This window comes from Arvicola amphibius, chromosome 6, assembly GCF_903992535.2.
Source record: "Arvicola amphibius chromosome 6, mArvAmp1.2, whole genome shotgun sequence".
In the NCBI taxonomy this organism is placed as follows: Eukaryota; Metazoa; Chordata; class Mammalia; order Rodentia; family Cricetidae; genus Arvicola; species Arvicola amphibius.
Genome location: NC_052052.2, coordinates 26,591,857 through 26,613,941, shown reverse-complemented (window position 1 = coordinate 26,613,941; position 22,085 = coordinate 26,591,857). Strand labels below are relative to the sequence as shown.

The 22,085-nt window shown below is 51.8% G+C and overlaps 1 protein-coding gene across 2 annotated transcripts in view; it reads left to right on the top strand.

Annotated features, from left to right (window-relative positions):
* Grik3 (glutamate ionotropic receptor kainate type subunit 3) overlaps positions 1-18,993 on the top strand; it is a 214,655-nt gene extending 195,662 nt beyond the window's left edge. Inside the window, exons 12-16 of one of the 2 annotated variants that reach the window (XM_038333725.1) lie at positions 2,199-2,317; positions 4,498-4,715; positions 15,594-15,816; positions 16,231-16,481; positions 18,799-18,993. In XM_038333725.1, the coding sequence (XP_038189653.1) occupies positions 2,199-2,317; positions 4,498-4,715; positions 15,594-15,816; positions 16,231-16,481; positions 18,799-18,993 (1,006 nt within the window). Of the gene's footprint in view, positions 1-2,198; positions 2,318-4,497; positions 4,716-15,593; positions 15,817-16,230; positions 16,522-18,798 lie in introns of both variants that reach the window. The other variant, XM_038333726.1, reaches the window with a different exon arrangement.
* Positions 18,994-22,085: the final 3,092 nt, after the last annotated feature.

Below are 22,085 nucleotides of genomic sequence, written 5' to 3'. Positions count from 1 at the left end.
GGGCTGACGAGCTGGCTCAGCTGGTAAAGGCACTCTTGGCTCCAAACCTGAAGACCTGAGTTCTATCCCAGGGTCCCACACGGCAGGAGAGAACTGATTCCTGCAAGTTATCCTCTGACCCCCGGCCATGGCACACATACCCGCACGTGCCTTAAACAAATAAATGTAATATAGATCTTAATAATATAAATAAATAAAGGGCTGGACCCCTGAGCACTGCTCAGAATTCATCTTTCTTCTGATGCCAGCCCTCCAGCCTGGAGAGGTCCCAGGGGAGCCTGGTCTCTTGGTCCACGGTACAAACCACGCCTTCGGTTCGCTGTCAGATCAGTCCCAGGGCTCCCTGAGCTACAAGCTTTGTTTCTGTCTAGAAGCTGAAGGCTGAGGTTCTATAGATTTTGTGAGAGCCCTGCCTTAACTCTTTTATAATTTCTTCTTTAGCCCTGGGCCTTTAAGGGTCGTGCCTCCTTAGGTAGTGCATTCCCCGCTTTGCTCTGAGTCTCCAGTGGCCTATGGTCTCTGCTGAAATCCATTACTTTTCTAACATGGAGCCAAAGTGGACCTGGATCAGGTTCCAATCTCTGTGAACTCAGTGGGGGAGGCATTGTGTACCCAGTACCCCTAGATCTGGCAGACTCTGGGCCTGAAGCAGGGACTCTCCTACCTACACCAGCACCCACCAGACCCGGCCCTCCAGACAACTCAGGTTTGTCTGCCCTGCCACAAAAATGTACCCAGAATCTATTCTGGACACCCGGCTCTCCAAAGGTTTTCTCTTACATCCCCTTCCCCCAAATGTCTGCCGGCCCTCTCCCCTGAACCTCAGCCTCTTCCTTGGGGATTCTAGAGTCTCTACCAGTTTCCTCTCCTTCCCTTTGGCAATCCTCAACTCACTGTGAAGTCTCACATGGGAATTTCCTGCCTGAGGCAGCATCCTGCTTCCTGAGAATGGGATTGTCCTCACCTGAGCCCTGGGAGCAGTGAGTGATAGCTAATACTCCCGCCTTGAGAAGGGAGCCAGAAAGGGAAGACTGAGTTACCATAAAGGGCTTCACACTAAAAAGTGAAACAGAAATATGTTTTGGTTTCAAAAAAATCTGCCTTTGCTTCCTGTATCCTGCCCCATCCCACCCCCAATACACACACATACAACTGCCCTGATCCAGGAACTACTCAGTCTCTGCATCTTCAAACTGACCCATTTGTAAGTAGGATTCAGCCAGTCCACCAGGCTTCCTCCCCTCAGTTGGGAATCCTCTTCCTTAGAAGGGGATGGTGTGGAGTCGGGGCTTTGGACAACATTTTCCTGCCCAGCCTATATTCATAAACTCAAACACAAAAATCTGAAATGAAATCCCACAATGTTTTCTCCGTGGGGCAGGATTCTGGGGCGTTTGTGTCTTCTCATCAGATTCCTGTATACTATTTGAACATTTTATCATGAGTATCTTTTCACTTTTTTATTATACAAGAAATTCAAATGCGTCTTCTCATTTTCAAAAGAGCCATGTGGTCCAAATAAGGCAACAGGTTTGACTGAAACCCCTCTTGCCCTCCTTGCCCTGTCCCCAGAGCCACACACTGATGTTTTTATAGAGACTTCCAGGCCTCTTAGTGTGCATCCATATACACACAGAGCTGTGTGGCTGCCCTAGGAAACCTACAGAAATGTGATTGTATTGTTTTTATTTTGATCGCTGTTCATCCAACAGTCTGTGTTGAAGAGCTTTCCCCTGTCTCGGGACATCTAGAAGCATGCTGTTCTCTTTAACAGCTGTGTGATATTTCAGTGTGGCTGTGGCATGGTGTATTTAATCATCCCTCTACTGAAGGACATTTAGGTTATTTTTTTTTTTGCATGCTACTGCAAACAACACTTTGACAAACATCCTTGAGGACTTCCCTTTATGCGCCTGTCTGATGTTTTTCCTACATGGATAATGACTCGCAGCTTCCCGAGGTAGAAGGGCATTGCATGCTTTTAATTTGAAAAGGTGCTTTGGAATTACTTTATAACCAGAAAAGGGCACTGGCAGTAAAGGACAGGAAGACACCCGGTCCCAACTGGTCCTTGTCTATCACTCCAGACAGACGATAAAGAAAAGGACTCTGGAGTTGGTGGTGGTCCACATGGTACTTTTGTTACTAACTAGCAGTTTTCTTGCAGCTTGGTCTCACTGCTTCCCTCTGCCCTGCAGATTCAGCCCTTATGAGTGGTACGATGCTCACCCCTGCAACCCTGGCTCCGAGGTGGTGGAGAATAACTTCACACTGCTCAACAGCTTCTGGTTTGGAATGGGCTCCCTGATGCAACAAGGTGGGTGTCTGCCCTCTCCGGGCCTTCTCGTCTGAGGAAGGTAGCTTTTCTCCCCGCTGGGTCCTTGGGCCTTTCTGGAGTCAGCTGCCCTTGGGGGTCAGATCTCTCTAAGCCGTCAGATGGTTGGAGACACTGAGGATACCCTGGTGTGTATCTTCGCCCCAGATTCACACCCTGCTATGCTGCTCTGGCCCAGAGCCAGTTCAGGTTCTGAAGCAGGTCAGCCACCCCAACCTGTGGCACGTGAGAGGCATTCCCAGTACCTTCTACTGTTGCTGGGATGGACCAGAACATGCTGCCTGCTGGGTTGACCCTGGTTCTCCACATCAGAACAAAGCTGATCCGTGCAAGCCAGAGGCTGGGACCGTAGAGGCAGAGGGTGGGCAGGAGCGGCTACAGAACAGTGCTGCGAGTGTCTGTGGCTTAGGAGACTAAGAGAACTCCAGGTTGTTAGGTCAGGGCTAGGGGAGGTTGACTGAGGTTGGGGCTTCTACATGAGTGCATCAGAGACAGTGTCCATAGAAGAAGATTGTCTTTCATCCTGAAGACAGGGTTTTAAGATGACTGGCCCTAAGCATGACATGAGCTCTTTGGAATGTCTGGAGATGCTTAAATGTCCAGGAAACAGCCGAGCATGGTAGCTCGCATCTGTGATTCCAGCATTTGGGTGACTGGGACTGGAGGATTATTGTGAGTCCAAGACAAGCAAGGTCCTGTCTCAAAAGGGGGGAAGATGCAGCAGGATGACTCAATGGGTAAAGGCTGATGACTTGATGGGAACCTACACAGCGCCTACCCTAACTGCAAGGCCCTTGTCCTTCACACCCCTGTGTGAAACCTCAAGACCCAGCACAAACCCTGCTATTCAGAAGGCATGATAAAGATGCCAGAGGAAGGAGGGAGGGAGTGAGAGAGGGAGGGAGGGAGGGAGGGAGGGAGGGAGGGAGGGAGGAAGGAAGGAAGGAAGGAAGGAAGGAAGGAAGGAAGGAAGGAAGGAGGAAGGGCATTCTCCTATTGCCCGTCACACAGCTGTCCACTGGGCTGTAAGCACTGGAGCTCGAGTGTGGCAGAAGAGGAAATAGACTTGTTCCACCCCCGCTCGGTGGTCTCCAGCAGCTGGGGAGTGACAGGCAGCTTTCATGGCAAGTGCCTCCATCTGTCCCTGCTGTTAACAAGCGTCCTGAAGCCTCACCTTCCTTCTTTGCCCATCATCTTTGTTCGGTGACAGTTGAGAAAGACCTAGAAGGCCCTTCGCTGCAGTGATAACTTCTCTGCTGCTGCCTGCTGCTACTCAAGTCCAAGCCCCAGCGCGTTCCCCGCATGGTTTGGATGGGGGGGTGGGGGTGGAGAGCTAGGTATGTATTTGAAAATCTCTCCCTTGAGTGACTTCTTTGAGAGATGGGAAAAAATCATCCATATCAAAGCAGGCGCTTTCAGATTGCAGGTCCAAATATTCCAGAAAGTTCAGGAGCCACTTACTATTTAAATCTCTTGAAAGCCGTCTAGTTAATTACTTCAGTTAGAAGGTTTCATCTGAATTGTGCTCTGCGCCCAAGGTCAGGAAGGAAGAGTGATATATTTCAGCAAAAAGCTTCCGAAAATGTTGATTTTTCTTCTCCTGCCAAGTGCCTCACAGCAATCTCATATTTGTATACTGCTCGTATTTCTGACGCATCTCTCTTCAAATTATACCATTGCAGCATCTCAGTATTTCCATGAGGCTGGGGCAGAGGAAGGACAATTCTTCCAGAGCAGGAGATTGTCTGGCCTAAGACCACCCAGAGAACGTGGAACAGGATTTTCTTTTAGAACCTATAGATTCTGACCCCAATACTGTGGCCCACAGATAGGCATCAGAGGGTCCAAAGAACCTATAAAATGGTGTGTGTGTGTGTGTGTGTGTGTGTGTGTGTGTGTGTAGTGTAAATTATTAAATACAAGCCTGGATCAGATTCACCCGAAGGGCTGAGTGCACACTCTGCCCATCCCTCCCCCACCCCTACCTCCAGTTATTGACTCTTGAGGTGAATCAAAGAATTTGCCTTTCAGTCAGGTTTCCAGCGATACCGAGGGACCATGGGACTGATCAGCTAGTCTGGAGAAACGGCCTCGGCGCCTGTGTGAGTATCCAGGTACTGTCAGGGTCTCCACACTGTATGATATCTCCTCCCTTCTCCCAGGCTCGGAGCTGATGCCCAAAGCCCTGTCTACCCGCATCATCGGCGGCATCTGGTGGTTCTTCACGCTCATCATCATCTCCTCCTACACAGCCAACCTGGCTGCTTTCCTGACTGTGGAGCGCATGGAGTCGCCCATTGACTCTGCCGATGACCTGGCCAAGCAGACCAAAATTGAGTATGGTGCTGTCAAGGATGGGGCCACCATGACCTTCTTCAAGGTGAGAGTCTCCTTTTCTTCCATGCGTCACCTGGAGCTCCCCTTCCTGGACTCTTTACTGAGTAGTAGAGGGGAGGCTCTACCCCTCCCTCTCTCACTACCTGGAATCCAGGGGCCTGAAACCACAGGTCTCAGTCCCTCTCTGGTAAAGCCAGTTAACTCTAGGGAGCTGGGATGACGAGCCATGTAGATTGGTCTCAAGTTCTGAAAGTTTCTGGGGCAAGCCATGTGGATCACTGAAGGCAGATAAGCAGGAAAGGATCAGATGAGGCAGGAGGAGAGAGATGGTCCAGTCCCAGACAGTCCTGGGACCATTGGCACCCTGCTCTTGGCTTGCCCATTTCCAAGAGCACAAGGCAACCTCCTTCTCTTAGAACGCCTTCAGGGAAAGTCCCTGTCACCTGCCCATGTGACTGCTTTCATAGCAGCCATGACTTTTGCTCCTCCAGCTTTGGAAGTGTTGGCTCAGTTCCGCTGTTTTCCCCTCTGACATCATAGTTGAGGCCAAGGGACTCTGCCTGACCCCGAGAAGTGGTAGTTCAGTGTGCTTCTAGATAAGTAACAATGGCTGCAGCCTGAGCACTCCCAGCGGGCCAGACTCTGCTCCTTGCATGGTCTCTATTAACCTTCTCAAACCCTGTGAGGTGAACACTGTAATTATTCCCAATCCATGTGTGGAAACTGAGCCCCGACAGATCAGTGGCTCATCTGAGAATCTGGCCCCATCCTCTTCTGCTTTTCTCCAAAACTTAGGTGCTAAATCAGTGGTGGTGGACCTGAATGTGCGTCCGAATGCTGCGGAGTCTATGATATCAGAAAAGACTGAGTTCTGGTGTTCATGCATACATACATACATACACGCACTCGCGCGCGCGCACACACACACACATCTGACTCAGGAGGCCTAGGGTGGACTCATAAGGAGTCTTCTGGGCTGAGGAAATAACTTATTTGGTAGAGTGTTTGCCTACTGAGCACAAAGCTCTGGGTTCAATCCCAGCAGAGTAAAAAACGGTATAGCGGTGCACACCTGTAGTCTGGGCTCTGGGGAGGTGGAAACAGAAAGGTCAGCAGCTCTTACATAGGGTGTGGGAGATCATCCTGAACTACATGAGGCCCAGAGAGAGAGAGAGAGAGAGAGAGAGAGAGAGAGAGAGAGAGAGAGAGAGAGAGAGAGAGAGAGAGAGAGAGAGATCTAACGAGTTCCCAATGCTGCTGGAGCTGTGGCAGGGATACTTTGAGATCTGGTCCTCTAATTACCCCTTGGAAGCATCAGGCTTTGAGAACCATGCCAGTACATCTGTTGGCTTATTAATCAGCTGCCCTCTACCAGTCTGGAAGCCTGTGTATCTCCCTTTGCTCTGGGCTCTGCTTCTTCATCCCTGAGCCCTCGCCTCTTTGGAGACTTCAAGAAAAGGAATGAGCCCCAGCGGGGCCCGAGGAAATAAAGGAAGAAGTTAGAGTGTAAAATGCCTCCATCCCATGGGTGCTCGAGCCCCAGCACTTTCTGCCAGCTCCCTGTGTCTCTCCTGAGGCTGCAGGCAGGAGGGAGGAGGAAAAGGGGCTTACCCTGGCCCATGGCTACTGCCACCGGAAGCTGGTCACAGCATCAGCTGGGGAGGGTACAGTGTGCATTGAGATCAAGGGGAAATAAAATGTTGTCAGAGGCACACTAGGCACTTGTTGAAGCCCTAAGAGTGTGAGCAAGGCTGACAGTATGTACATACATGTATGACCGACTATGTATAGCATAAATGACACATGTAAATGAGCATTTTCCTCATGCACACGTGACATGCGTGAGAGTGTGCCCATTTGTGCATAGGTAGATCTCTGCTTGGACATGAATGTTTGCATCTGTATGTGTATGTGTGCTAATGCACAAATGCATGATCACCATCTAGGAACACAGATGTGCATGCCAGAGTATCTGTGTGTATGTGTGCACAGAATGTCATATACTTAAGTGTGTGTGTGTGCATGTGTGTGTGTGTGTGCACAGAATGTTATATACTTAAATGTGTGTGTGCATGTGTGTGTGTGATCATGTATACATGTGTGCCTCTGTCTATATGCGTGTGCCTGCGCACAAACCTGCCTGCTCACACTCTCTGTCCTCAGGCCACAGCCCAGCCCTTTGACTACCAGAGTTTCTCATGAATTACGCATGAGCCCGTCTCAAAGCAGGGCTCCCGATCAAAGCGAAGAGGCATAAATAAGCCCAGTGCAGGCTCATCTTGGCTGATTGGAGGCCCCCGCCTCCCTCTATGCAGAGATGCTCAGATTGCCTTCTCAGAGCCCAGTCCCAGCTCCCCACCGAGCTCGGTCCTCAGCATCAAGCAGCCCCTGCACCCTTGCCCTCCTCCCCTGCAGGTGGCCCAGTGATGAGGGCAGAGAAGGGACCCAGAACCTGCTCCCTAGCCAGGACTCTAGGGCTCCAGGGCCCATTAGCTAGAAACAGCAGCTGAGTGTCCCCAGGCAAGACCAGCCCTACTCCCATGCTCTCCTGACACCAATTAATCCTTCTCTGCAACCAGCCACGGTGTCCCAGGTGTGTGCCCACACTTCACCTGTTTCTCTGTCATTCTCCTCCTAAGAACCCTGCAAGGCAGACGAGTCTCATCCCCTCCATGTTACAGACAGTGGAAGCAAGGCTCAGAAAGGCTCAGTGACTTGCCTAATGACACACAGCTGGAAAACCGCAGAGCTGGGATTTGGACCACACCTGACTGTCAAGCCTGTATTCTTTCTGCCCTTGCACCTTCTCTCAGGATCCCACCACAGTCCTCCATAGAGACTCCAAGAGAGTCTTGGGAAATAGCGAAGTCATGTGAGTTGGGCCATGCTCTTAGCCCAGCACAGTCTTGACACACTGTAGTGACTTGGCAGATTATTAATTAAGTTGAGTGTCTAGTGCTGTGGAGGGGCAGGACTGAAAGATGGCAAAGCCAAGAGAAGCCAGTGCAGGAGGCAGGTGTGAGCATAGGCAGCAAGCATGCAGCACCCCACCCCTACCTCAAATATCCCAAGTTTAAAGCAAGCTAATGCTATTTCTGTGGTTAGCATGTTCCTGGTTAGGAGGCTCACATGGAGCTAAGGAGATGGTTCAGTTAGTAAAGAGCTTGCCACGGAAACATGAAGACTCGAGTTCATATCCTGGACACCTATGGAAAAGCTAGGCATGTAGGAACCCACCTGTAACCGAGCATTGGGTGTGGGGTGGATAGAGAAGGATCCCTTTACCTCAGTGGCCTGACTGTGTAGGTGAATCAGTAAAACTTCACGTTCAACGAGAGACCTTGTCTCAAGAAATGAAGACCAGATGAGAAATATACCACATATTGGCTTCTAGCTTTCACAAATCTGCACATATACACACACATGCACACATATATGCACGTGCGCACACACACACACATGTGCAAGAGAGAGAGAGAGAGAGAGAGAGAGAGAGAGAGAGAGCATGTAGACACACCCCAAAATAGATAAGCAAATAAAACTCCCATGGCTAAGAGTAAAACGTGAGAGAGGGAGCAGCAGGAAGCAGGATGCCCAGCTCTTGGGTCCTGGGCCCCTTGAGCTCAGCCAGCTGCTCACAGGAAGCTGGGTGGCTCAAGTATGCCCCTTGGCTCTGAAGGAGGTTTGCTGGAAGAATTGTCAGGGAGCAGCAGACATAACAAACACCGTCTCCTGTGTTGTCCTCCCTCTGTCTTGGAAGATAAAAATTAATTAGGAGATGAAAAAGGAGGCCTTTGAAAGCACTGTTTGGCTGTAAAACTATGTAGGCAAAAATGTAAAGGAGGCTGTGGGGGAGGTGAGCTCCTTGCAGGGGAGCTGGGCGGCTTTGAAGGGAGAAGATGCTGGAAGAGATTCTGCGGGGATTGTGGCCTCTTTGAGTGGTAGAGCTGGGAGCTCAGCACAGTGGGGTTGCTGGGGAAAAACCGTGGGAATCTAGAGCCTCAAAAGCCAGGCTCCCCAGCCCTGGGCATGGCGGAGCCCTCGCCCTTACACAGCCTCAACTGCAGCATCCTACCTGGAAGGAGTTTGGAGGGACTGTCCTGCATCCCTGTGCTCCAGCTGAACAGTGATGCTTCCTCAAGCTGGAGACTCAGGAGGCTACCCAGACCTCAGCTCCCAGTCGCTCCAGCCCCTCCCTCTGCTGCCCTCCTTCACAGCCCTCCTAACTTGCAGCAGAAGCAGGGTGGGAGGACCAAGTAGCAACCAACCTGGTCCAGCCTGTTGCAATCAAACACCGCGTTTAAAATCAGACCCCCCCCCCCCCCGGGATGTGTCCTGGGTGTGTCTCATTGCTCCAAACCCCACCTTGCTCACCTGGACAGATAAACGCTGATTCCTACCTATGATGGTTCACTAGCAGATTCAGTGAGCTCCTAGACATTCAGCGTTCATCGGGGTTCAGGGGATATCTTGCCCAAGGTCCCCTCCCGAGGCAGATGACTTAAGCGGAAAGCATCTTTGACACCTGTAGACTGTCCTTTCTCTGGGTCCTCTGGACTGGGCCTAGTGGACTCTGTGGTAGATTTCCATGCCTCTTATCCTGACCATTGTACTTTTGCTCAGAGAGGAAGCTGGGAGTCAGCTCTGAAAACAGAAGGAATCTATCCCTGGGGAGGCAGAGGCAGACAGATCTCTATGAGTTAGGGCTAGCATGGTCTACATAGTGAGTTCCAGACCAGCGAGGGCTACATGGTGAGATCCTGTCTCCAAAACAAAAAGAAGAATTCTAGAAGGAGCTGGCAGAAAGAAAGCAATAGGTAAGGTAATTCAGGATGGCAGGGAAGTCACTGAAAGCGCCTAAACTTCCGAAGAACAGGGCCTTAGTTTTCCCTTCTGTAAACTGGGTGTGGTACTGTCCTCAACTTTACAGAATTATTGAAATGTTTAGCTAGGCGATTCCTAGATGCAACTTAGAATGGTTTCCGTTGTACAGGAGATGTCCAATAATGTTGAACAGCCTTACTATTTACTAATGCAAGCTGGTGACACAGGCCCATCTGCCCCATAGACGTGATTCTGAGGCCATCCGTTGCTTACTTTGATGCAGAAATGTTTTTATGTGCATTGGTGTTTTGCTTGCATATATATCAGTGTGAGGGTGCCAGATTCCCTGGAGCTGGAGTTATAGTCCATTATAAGCTGTCATGTGGGTGCTGGGAATTGAACCCAGGTCCTCTGGAAGAGCAGCCAGTGCTCTTAACTGCTGAGCCATCTCTCCAGCCTGCAGAAATATTTTTTAAGCTGGTTGTTGGCATTTTGAAATCTAGAGACTTTTGCATTCAAAATATTCAGAATTCCAGTCTCTTGCAAATGTGAGCGATCTGGCATTTCCAAGCTGGCGCTCCTGCAGAACGGCTCCTGAAACACAGAAGCAGCAACCGGCTCTGGCTTCTAGTCCTACCTAGCCTGGAGCTGTGTCCCAGACCCTGTCAGCACTTGTGCATGTGTGCGTGTGTGCGTGTGTGTGTGTGTGTGTGTGTATGTGTGCATGCATGTTCACATGTGTGTGTGTATGTGTGGGGGGGGGTGGCCTGAATGCATGTGCACAGATGTTCATGTGTATGTGTGTGCAGGTGCACCTCAGGCAGGTTCTTCCTAAGGCTTTATCCATCTCATTTTGAGACAGGGTCTCTTGCTAGCCTAGAACTTGCCAAATAGGCTAGGCTGGCACCAGTGATTCCCAGGGATCCACCTATCTCTGATTCCCCAGCGCTGAGACTGTAAACCGTATGTCACCATGCCCAACTTTTTTTTTTTCTTTTTTAAGACATAGACTCTGGACATCCAACTCAGGTCCTTGTGTTTGCAAGGCAAGCACTTTCACTGAGCCGGCTCCCGCAGTCCCTTCCCCCAAAGTTTTGTGTCATTTTCTTTCCATAACTACTCTGCACTAGGAAGAGTACTTCCTCCTTCTAAGTGGGAAAAATTAGTCTTTAAAGAGAATTGAGGAGCCTTACGGGATCGTGACGGTGCCAGCCACATAGAGAGCCTTAGGGTTAGGCTCTTGTGTTCTTTAGTGCCCCCATCCCTTTCCTCCGCTGACATTGCTGGTAGCCCAAGGCAGTAGGCGTCCTCACAGGCTCCATTTTACAGACATGGAAGGTAAGGCTCAGTGGTGCTGTGTGACAGAAGAAGGAGCTGTTCTTTGAACACAGGTTGGTGTGACTCCAGGGTCCATGCAGCGGGGCTGAGCCCTCTGTGATCGGGCTGAGCCCTCTGTGATCTCTCATCCCCAGCTGCAGCCCTCCTCTCTAGAGCCCTCTGAGAGGACAGCTGCAGGCTCTCTCGGGACTGTGATAGCAGAAGGGCACTCAGAGAGGCCTCCTGGTGCCCATAGAAATAAACCAGGAGATGTGATTAGCTGCTCCAGGACATGGTTCTGATGGGGCCAAAGACAACCCCCCCCCAACCCCACCCCTCACCCCTGCATGCATCCCGGGATAGGCAACTAATTAATTAATCTGGGAAAGGTCTCTTCTCCATAATGGAAAATACCCGAAGCCTCACACGGAGCCACACTCAGCTGCCTCTCTGCACACATTGCCTGAGATTTAGCTGCGTTCAGAGCTGATAGATATGTGTTTATATATGCACATATAGCCCCATATACATTCTCTTGTACAGAAATGTTAAATTCTCAAGATTAAGTGTCTTCGGTTGGGGAAAATCAATCCGCTCCTTCGAGGAGGCTGAAATGGAGAGTCGTGAGTCTGGAACTCCCTTTCTTGCCAATTCTCCCTGATATAAATAAAGCATCTTCATCCTGGCAGATCGCCCCGTGTTGGCTGCACCAAACGATTCCATTAATTGATTTAGGTGACTGGCTCTGCAGTCACCCTTATTAAGGTTCCCACCAGAGCCAGGATAGCAGATGACTCCGGAGCCATCGGTATGTGGGACTTCACTCCCCAGGGACACGGTGACTGCAGCTCAGGCCGGTAGTGGGAACGCGTGCCTCTGATGAAGAGGACTTTGCTTCTTTCTGTGGTGGACGTATGGGGGGGGGGTGGGCTTCGGGCTGTGCTCCAGCATGTCTGAACTGTTCGAGGATAAAAAATAATGTGTATTTGACAATGGGGCCCAGTGGGGTCTGGGTCAAGAATGGTGCGGGGCATCCAAGGCAAGCAGGTTGCAGACTCATGTGAGTTTGGAGCGTTGGAACTGGAAGGTAGTGTTCTTGAAAGGCATGTCAACAGCCGACTTCCGCTTTGTGTCATCTGCCATCCTAACCTGCCCATACTCTCTGGTACCCTTCCTTGTCCCTTTACCCACCGGTGATCTCAATGTGTCTTCCTCAGAGCCTGTCTCCCTCTTTGTACTGAATTCCCTGCCTAAGACTATGATCTAGGAAAAGCAGCTCTGCTGGCATCAGGCAGAGGCCTGTAAGTAGGAGGAGTGGAGGGGAGAGGGCGCAAGGTGGAGTTGAGACAGAGAGGTGTTCTGCTCACATCCTGAGGCACAGGGAGGAGGGCAGGCTGGCAGAAAGGGTCCCTGGTCATTTTTGCCAAGGCCAAGAAGCTATAGGTGACAAGTTGCATGGGAGGGTAAGTGGACATGATGGGTGAGAGGGGACAAGGGTGGCTGACTGGCTAATGGACAGATGTGAAAGAAGGAGGATAGATGCACATATGTAAAAAGAACGTGAATAGAGCGGTTATAGACTGGATGAGGAGGATAGTACTGTGGGGTAGGAAGAATGAGCAGGTGGCCAATGGGAAGAGGAAAGAGGGCTGGGTACATGCATGAGCGGGCTGTAGAGTGGTTAGACGATAGACTGCTAGGATTAGGGGGTACATGCATGCCTGGGTGGGTGCATGGTGGATTGTTGGATGCATGGATGCATGCATGGATTGATGGTGAACTCACAGGTAGATGCATTAGGAGGTAAAAGAGAGTCGTGGTGCTTTATCCGACCCTGGCTCCCACCTCTGTAGAAAACAGAATTTGGGAAGCAGGAGGCAGGGATGTAACACAGCTGAGGAGCTGGAGTAATTGGATGGAGAACAGAAGTTAGGTCAGAACACCCAGAATGCCAGCGAGTCTGGGGAGCAGTGAGTCTAGGGAGCAGCACTTCTGGGGAGCAGCGAGTCTGGGGAGCAGTGAGTCCAGGGAGCAGTGCGTCTGGGGAGCAGTGATTCTGGGGAGCAGCGCATCTGTGGAGCAGCGCGTCTGTGGAGCAGCATGTCTGGCAAAGTGAAAGGGGTTGGAATTGGGTGATTTGGTCCCAGGAAGAGCTGCACACGCAGCTAGCTCAGGAGCAGTGCAGTTCTCAGGAGCACGTCTGTGCAAGTGTATTAGTTATCCACTGCTTAACCAATTACCGCAAACCTCATGTCCTAAAATAGCATCTGTTGTTCAGTCACTTGTGGTCAGGAATTCAGCGGGGTTTTGAGAGTCCTCTGGCTCGAGGCTCCTCAGTGGGCTATGATCCAGCTGTTCGCAAGGCTGCAGTCACTCTGAGGTGTGGCTTCTAGTTCATGGCTTATGCACATGCTCAGTTCCCCTGGGATTGTCAGACTGTGCAAGAAAAGTACTTTGCTATGATTCGGCCAGATGCTGCCCTCTGCCCTTGCCATGGGGCTCTCTTCTTAAGCGCAGTTCATAGTGACAGTACCACCACCACCACCCAGGAGAAGAGCCGAGGAATGTACAGGGAGATGAAGGACAAAGTCGAGTCACTCAGAAGTGCCATTCCGGGCCTTCCAGAAAATGACCCAAAGGCAAGTCAAGAGATCCAGTCCACACTTAGGAGGAGACAGAACTAGGGTACGACTGACGGGAAGTGGGGGTCACTAGAAGCTGTGCAGTGCCCAGAGAAGAGGCATGCAGAGCAGGAGCAGGGGCCAAGAGAAGCTGACAGAGGAGAATCTGCATATCAGAAATTATCTGGAAAATGAGAAACATCTGGAGCACCAGAAAAGCCGGCAGTGAGAGTCATCGTCGAGGGAAGAGGTGTTAGCGTGTTAGCGGGGGAGCACTTGGGGATGAGCTGAGGTGGAAAAATGGCTGGGAGGTGGCAGGCCTCAGAGTGGGGCAAAAGGTGCAGGCTTTGGAGGTGGAGCAGGTGGAGCAGCCGAGGACAGGGATGGCTGCAGGCTAGAGCAGTCTGGTGAAGCCAGGAGAGCCAGTGCCTCAGAACCCTTTGGGCGCTGGCTTTGAGGCAAGTTAGATGGCAGGCAGGGGAGGAGCTTCTCGGTGAAGGGTCTCATGCCCTGTGGCACTCAGCTGCTTCTACCTAAAATGGAGTCCAAAGGCTCCTGCCTCCTGCTCTGATGCCCTCTCCTCTTCTGTCACCTCCTCCCCTGGGGCATGCTATGGACTTCAGCAGCCAGTTGCAGAGGGCCCATCCCTTGCCAGCACCCAGAAGCACCCAGAGAGAAGTACACATTCCTTTAGGGCTCTCTGCTCCTTCTGGCAGGCATGGCCTCATTCCCTGCCTTCCCCCCAACCCCACCAAGCCTGTGCCAGCCTGTGGGAGTGCACCCATGTTGTCACGTGCACCAGAGCTGGGCTGGGTGCCAATCAGACAGGCTGACATCACAGAAAGCCACATCCAGACTTGGAAACAGCCGATACAATGGGACTCTCTGAGCTACCTCTCCCCCTGGGACCAAGGCAAGGCTGGTCTGATGGGACCAGGCAGCTGGCATGCATTCAGTTACCAGGAAGGTTCCTGAACACCTAGCATGCCTCGACAGCAGGAGGCATTCATTCCCAGCCCTGTCTCCTCTCCTGGTCCCAAGGACCCCCTGAATCTATCTGGGGCAAACACAACAGCCCACCCACCAGCCTGCCCATCCTACTCGGTGCCTCTGGTCTCAGGTATGGAGCAGACCACTGCTCCCAGGAGCCTTGCCTTCCTGCCTGAAGTTCCCACTGTGCCTCTCTCAGTCCTGAGAAGAACAGACCAGAACCATGCCTAAGTCCTCCCCTGACACAGAGTATGAAAAGGGGGCCAGCTTTGCCTGAAGTGAAAGCAGGGAGTCAAAAATTCATTGAGCTTTGCCCCCGTGTGCGCCCCCTAGTGGTTCCTGGGTACAGTGCAGCTGTATGGGTGGGCACAGAGGGCCTGGATTTAAAGCCTGACTCTGCCATTTAGTCTCTGGACAGCCTTGGGTGGATTCCTTAACGGTGTCTCAGCTTCCCCATCTGCAAAATGGGGCTAATAACACATACTTCCTGTGATTTCGGTGAGGGATCCATGAGTGAATACAGATAAGGCCCTTAGAACAAGACCTCTACTTGTTAGTTGTCTGACAAATGCTGGAGAAAACTCATTTTGAAGACATTAGTCCAAGAGCTGGGACTGCAACTAAGCCGGCAGAGTTCCCGCCTCATATACATAAAGCCTTATTTAACCCCCAGTGCCACATAAACCAGATGCGATGGCACACGCCTGTAATCCCAGCACTTGGAAGGCAGAGGCAGGAAGATCAGAAGTTTGAAGTCCTCCTCAGCTACCTGTGGAGTTTGAGGCCATCCTGAGGGTAGCCTCAAACCTGTCTCAAAATGTAATTAATTAATTCCAAAGACTGTGCTCTGGCAAAAAAAAAAAAAAAAAAAAAAAAAAAAAAAAAAAAAAAAAAAAAAAAAAAAAAAAAAAAAAAATGAAGGGTTACCAGGAAGTGGGCCAGAGTCCAAATCTCAGCTTCAGTAGCCCCCAGCTGTGCACTTTGGCGCCTCGCCTCCCAGGGCCTCAGTTTCTCTACCCAGGCAATGGGTGGTGCTCCCGCACCCCGAAGAGTATACCCAGAACTAGATAACTGGAGCCATGTCGAATGACCAAAGGGGGCGGAGCGTGCGGGGAGCGGGGAGGGGCTCCATAACTCCGGTTTAAACAGTCCCGTCCCTTGCCACCCAGAAATCCAAGATCTCTACGTTCGAGAAGATGTGGGCCTTCATGAGCAGCAAGCCCTCAGCGCTGGTGAAGAACAACGAGGAAGGGATCCAGCGGACACTCACGGCCGACTACGCTCTGCTCATGGAGTCCACTACCATAGAATACATCACACAGAGGAACTGCAACCTCACCCAGATTGGTGGCCTCATTGACTCCAAGGGCTATGGCATCGGCACACCCATGGGTGAGCGGGGCCCAGGGAGAGAGGTGTGCTGCAGACGGAGGTTCTCGAGCCCCTCCACCCTCCTCTCTCTCTCACACACACACACACAGTCCTCAGGATCAGTCCACTGATCCCTCAGCCAGGAGCAGAGGGATGGAGCCACACCCCTGATTTGAGCAGCCCTCGCCTGGAGCAGTGAGAGCTGGGACAACCCCTCCCCTTGCCCTGTCCTTTCTGATACACCAACATACTCAGGGCCTCTGGGGACGGCCACAGGACCCACATCCAGTGAGCAAGGCCTCCCCACTTACCGTACCTGGACTTGGAAGCGGACTTCAATGAGAGGAGCCCTTGTTTTTGGCTGGCAAAGGCACAGTCATGGTGGCTGGCTTTGGCAAGCAGCCCTCACTGACCAAGCCCCTGCCCCCTCCACAGGCTCCCCCTACCGGGACAAAATCACCATCGCCATTCTGCAGCTGCAGGAGGAGGACAAGCTGCACATCATGAAGGAAAAATGGTGGCGAGGCAGCGGGTGCCCCGAGGAGGAGAACAAGGAGGCCAGCGCGCTGGGCATCCAGAAGATCGGCGGCATCTTCATCGTCCTGGCCGCCGGCTTAGTCCTGTCCGTGTTGGTGGCCGTGGGCGAGTTTATATACAAACTCCGCAAGACGGCGGAGCGGGAGCAGGTGAGGCCCTGGCGGAGGCTGCGCTGGACAGGGAAGGAAGGCAAGGGCAAGACTAAGCTGGTTTCACCCTCCCAAGGGCATGCGCTGTCTCATCTCACCTCCCTGCTCTCCTCTGTCCTGCTCTGAGCATGCTTTCCCATCAACCCCTGCTTTCCCATCAACCCCCGCTCCACTCCATCCCCAGCCAGTATGAGGTCAATGCCCCAGCCTCCACACCTGGCCTGGAAGCCTCCGTCTACCTGGCCTCCCAGCTTCCACCAGGTTAACCCGCCCCCCAAGGCTAACTTTCCAGCCTCCGGTTCTTCCTGCCCACCACATTTCTCCACTGCCACCAACAAGCTCCATAGCAGCCAGTGCCCCGTTTCAAACTTAATTCAAACCATGTCAGCTTCCTGAACCCCCAGGGTAATTGTTGAAGCTGGGTGACAGAGGCACAGGGTTCATTATATTGTACTCTCTACTTTCGCATATATTAGGAAATTTCCATAATGAAAAGTTTAAAAACGAAAAGTTCTGAGGGATGGCCCAAGTGCGCAAACAGCGAAGCTAGTCTTCCCCTGCCTGATTAATTCAAGCGTGGTCGGGGCGGCAGCCCTGGGTCCCGTGGCAAATTAGAAGCATGGAGAGAGAGTTTTAAGTGTTAATACCCTGGCCTCACTCCCAGAGACTCTGTTTAATTGGCCCATGGTGGAGCCCAGCTCTAGAGTCTGCAGAAGGCTCATGGGGTGATCTAAGCATGCACCTGAGCCAAGAGCCTCTGGGTTAGGCAATCGCCTCTCCCGGCGGAAGTTCAAAAGCATCTGGGCCCAGTGTGGCTGACAGGAGCCTGCCGCTGGGTCACATGTGGAGGGCCCATTACAATCAGTGTCTGATAGATCCATCAAAATGAACTGGAGTTGCTCAATGATCGGCAAGCCGAAAGCAACCGAGAGAGGGCAGAGACAGCCCTGGCTGTGTGAGTTAGCCACGGCCTTTGAGAAGCGTGGAAAGGTACCATCCCTCTGGAACTCACCCGCGCAGCTGACTAGGTGGTGTCTGACTTGGTCAAGAATATGGATTGTTTGTCTCGTGATGGTTGTCTAAGTATGAGCCCACAACATAGAACCTTGGGAAAAATACCTAAATGTTTAACAGGAGACGGTTAAACATTATACTTCGATAAAGAACAGCTGCCAGGGTTTTTAGGAATCCCCGTTAAGAATGAACTGACTTCTAAATTTCACTAAAACATAGAAGACCTGGCCTTGGCCCACCTCTTAGACCTGCTCCTCCCCATTCTCGCCCTTTGATTTCCCTCACACAGGACTCCTCTAGAGTCCACAGCACACCCAGCATGCCTCCGGGCCTTTGCACCTACCTGGAGGGCACTGCCTGAAGTACACCGTGTTCTCGGCGTCATCTGGCCGTATAGATTTTAACTCTTGTCACCTCCTTAACTAGCCCTCCCTTCACTCTTCCACATCACGGCTTTAGCCTCTTAATAACAGGCATGACTGACTGGCTGGGGGATTTACTCATTCACGTGCTTGCTGCCCGTTCCCATCCCATTGCTAGCCGGCGACTCCCTTGTCAAGTCCTCTCCTGCTTGCTTTACCTGTGCTCTGTGCTAACTTCCAGCATGCAACCTTGTGTGGGGGGAACACTTACAGGATGCAGAAAGCCAGGCTGAAGAGAACAATGTTCTACACAGAGCAGGAAAGGTGGGGGACCTCGCCCGTACCACAGCCTGCGTGCACCCTCCTGGCACTGGTGCTCCAGCGATAGCCTTGCTGTCTGAGTTGGGCAATCAGCCTGCCCCACTGTGCACCGTGTAAGTCCAGGACCACTGCTCCTAGATACCTGTGGGGATGACCCTCCCACTGTCCCTCTGCCTAGCTGCAGGAAGGAACCATGATCAGAAGGTCCTTTAAAGGGCCTCTTCACCGGGTGCCCACCTTAGACATAGGCTGGACTCCTGAGCAGAAAGCAGTAGTTGGAGGACCCGTCAGAATGGGTTCCCTATGTGTGTCTTGGGCTTCTGCACCCCTAACTCCAGGCCAGACCTATTGTTGGCTTACTGTTTTTGTTCATGGGAACAAAAAGTTAGAGTCTAGGGGATCCCCCAGCAGGTTTGTCAAAAACCCCTTAAGCTCTATGTGCATGGCTTTTGGGGAACTGTGGGCTCCTCTGTAAAACAGAGGTGATACCATCTGCCCCTCCTCCTTTGTCTCCTGAGAACTTTCCAGGCCTCTTTCCGGGGCTCAAGAGGTTGGTGGCCACAGTGCAGAAGAGAGAGAGGGAGAGGGTCTGTCTCACTGTGCCCCTTCTCTCTCCCCAGCGCTCCTTCTGCAGCACAGTAGCCGATGAGATCCGCTTCTCCCTCACCTGCCAGCGCCGCCTCAAGCACAAGCCGCAGCCTCCGATGATGGTCAAGACTGATGCGGTCATCAACATGCACACGTTTAACGACCGCAGGCTTCCAGGCAAGGACAGCATGAGCTGTAGCACCTCGCTAGCCCCTGTCTTCCCCTAGACGTGGGTACAGCGAGGACTTCAGGCCTGGTCCACGCAGGGGAAAGCAAAGGAGACCAGAAGGGACATCCTCATCTCATGCTGGCCTTGGGGATGGAGCTGCTACTCACATCCAGCTGTGGACTATCGGCTCTTACCTACCAGGAAACCAGTGGGCCCTAGGCCAGCTGCTTGGGCTTCATCTCCTCTTGTCTTTTCTATGGCTTTCTAAAGCTGTGAAGGCCAGCGGAAGCACACGCCTCTCAGGCTCCACCCACCACCCCTCTCTTCTCCACAGCCAGGAGTTCCTGCCATGGCTGCGCAGAGGCCTCTGAAGATGGCTCTTACCCTCTCTTCCTTTCCCTCAAGCCCGGGGCCTTCTAGCATGCAGCCATGAGAGCGGAGACTCCAACTTTGAACACCTGAAGGATGTTCTAATGAGGCTGCTGGTGGAAGTCCAAAGGCCGCCAGCCACCCACACATGGACAGAAACAAGTCTTCAGCCCTTAAAGGCTGTTTACCTGGGTCTCGTCTTCTCAACTTGACTTCACCCACAGCAGCCCCTTGGCAACACAGAATGCGGTGTGGAAAGGAGGAATTTGGTGCGGGAGAAGGAGAATGCACAGGCGGAGGCTGCGGTCACAGGTGTTTGAGGTCAGTGTCCCAAGGCACACTTCTGGGAATGTAAAAGAGGTAACAACCATGGCAAATTTCTTCTCCACTTCTGAAATGGAGAAGAGAAGACACCCTCCCTCATTAAGGAGTGTCCAAAGACTCAGTTGTCATTGGAAGGCCAACAGAAGAAATATGGATGCCAAGAAAATCCCACAGGCCCTTGATCTAGTAGACCAGCTTTGCTGGTAAGCAAGCCAGCATTCAGGACCCTGGGTTTTCCATCATCTATTCATTAGTGAGTTCCTGTCCCTGCCCATTTGCTTTTGGCTTCCTTCTGTTATCCTGAAAATAGAAGAGCCCCAACTGAAGTACAAGTCAAGTCAAAAGAGGGGTTGGTGTTCTCCTTCGCAGACAAATTTTGGGGTAGACGGGAGAAGCCAGAGTGGACCGAAGAACTTTCTGGGCATGCCCAAGCTAAAGAGCCCTCTAGAGAAAGAAAGCTTTCAGCGGTGGGATATGAGGACTCCAGAGTCCTCCAGGGTGGGGCGGGAAAAGCTGCCTCCTAGAAAATTAACCAAAGACCCAACACAGAGATACAAGGCCATGCCGGTCTAGGTCTCTTATCTGGAGCAGCTATGGTCTCGGAGGTCTGGGGGAGAAAAGAAGAAGCAGAAGAGAAGCCAGGGAGGGGACAACCAATGGCGTGAGAAGGTGACCTGTGGTTCCCACTCTGGAGGTTTGAAACTATAAAAGTCTTAGGAAACATCCAGATGTGAGGGGTTAGGCAAAAAGTGTCCTTACAGAGAGCATGACAGGGCCATCAGGGCCCCCACAGCTGCTAAAGATGGAAGTTGGTCTCCGATGAGAGACCGGGGTGGGCAACATGGGTTGAGAACTGGGGGACTCTAATCCCACTCTCCCTCGCTTTCCTGGTGCTGCCAGGCTTGGATGAGCTACATCTAGAGATCAAGAGCCTTCTCAGCAGAAGTAGAGTAACCCCTTCAGCCAAGCAGGGTCCCCCCACTGGCATATGTGATTAACCCCATCATGCTGGCTCTTGGGAGCTCTGACTGTCTATCTTCACTGGAGGGATGAGAAGGGAGACTTGCAGCCAAGCCCGGTGCATGGAACAATAGGAAAAGCCATGCTGGCAGGAGGGAGGAGTGTGTACATGTCTGTGTGTATGACTTTGTGTGTGTGTGAGTCTTGGGGGCTGGTGGTAAAGGACAGACATGGGTATATAAGTAGTCCGTAGCAGGCAATAATAGGGGCCTCCTTTGGGACCTGGTTGTAGATGGTGTGTGTGTGTGTGTGTGTGTGTGTGTGTGTGTGTGTACATGAGTAAAATGGGGAGGAAGGAGCCCAATCAGGACCAGCAACAGAGCCTCATCTATGTAAAAAACAGGAGAAGCCATGTTGAGATGGGGTTCTGATGAGTATATGGATCATGTAAGTATGCATGAATTTGTGTGTCTGTGTATGTGCATGCGTGCACATGCACATGTGTGTGCATCTGTATACTGAATGACAGATTGGGGAGCAGGATACAACCTGCAGTATAGCCAAATATATGTAAAAGGAGAAGCCATGTCATCAGAGGTCCTTGTATGAGTGTGTGCGCACACACACACACGTGTGCAGCCTTGTGTGCCCTGAAGACAGCAGGGGAGGGCAGAACAGACTGCTGTGTGTGCCCCACAGGTGGATGTGTGCTGTGCAGGAGAAGTCATGGGAAAATGAAGTGTGAGTGTGTATGTGTGCATGCATGTGTGTACTCATACCCATGCATGTGCAGACGTGTACCTAAATTCCAGTTCACATCATGAGTTGAGGCAGCAGAGCAATCAGTCAGGACACCAGGGTTCGTTTGCATGCCTGTTGTAGGAGGGATCATTTGCCACAGCTTTCCTGAGGCTCCGTGGGGAAGTGCGCAGGGACTTCGGGGCTCACAACTGGTGACTCCTTTTTTGCTCTTCATGGTATCCTGTTGGGAGGAGAAACATTCCCTTTCTTTTTCTTTCTTTTTTTTAAACCAACCCTGCCAACAGGATTCTAATGAAAGCATTCTCATCCACTGTATTCATTAACCACTGTCTTATGTTGTCCAATACAGTTTTATAACACACACCCACATCCGTGTTCATATCACACATGTGCTTTTGTGCATGACACGGCAGATGTGTCATGTTCTTCTGAGGCTATGCACATACGTAGACTGTGATGGGAGAAGGAGCGGGACGTAGTTGGCAGGAAGGATGTTCAGAGAGGGAATGAAGAGCAATGGGTGAAGGCATTGGGTTGGTTTATAGACTCATGGGGAAAGGGGTGGCATGCTACAGGATCTCCCCTTCTGCTTGAGCTTTACATCCAGAGGTATGGCTAATACCTGCCTCTGGCTGAAATCCTATGCTTGTCCTAGAGACCATCCCAGTGCCAGCCCACCCTGGAGACCACCCTGCCCAGCTGAGCTGGGTCTCTTTCAGGGTAGGGAAAGAAGTC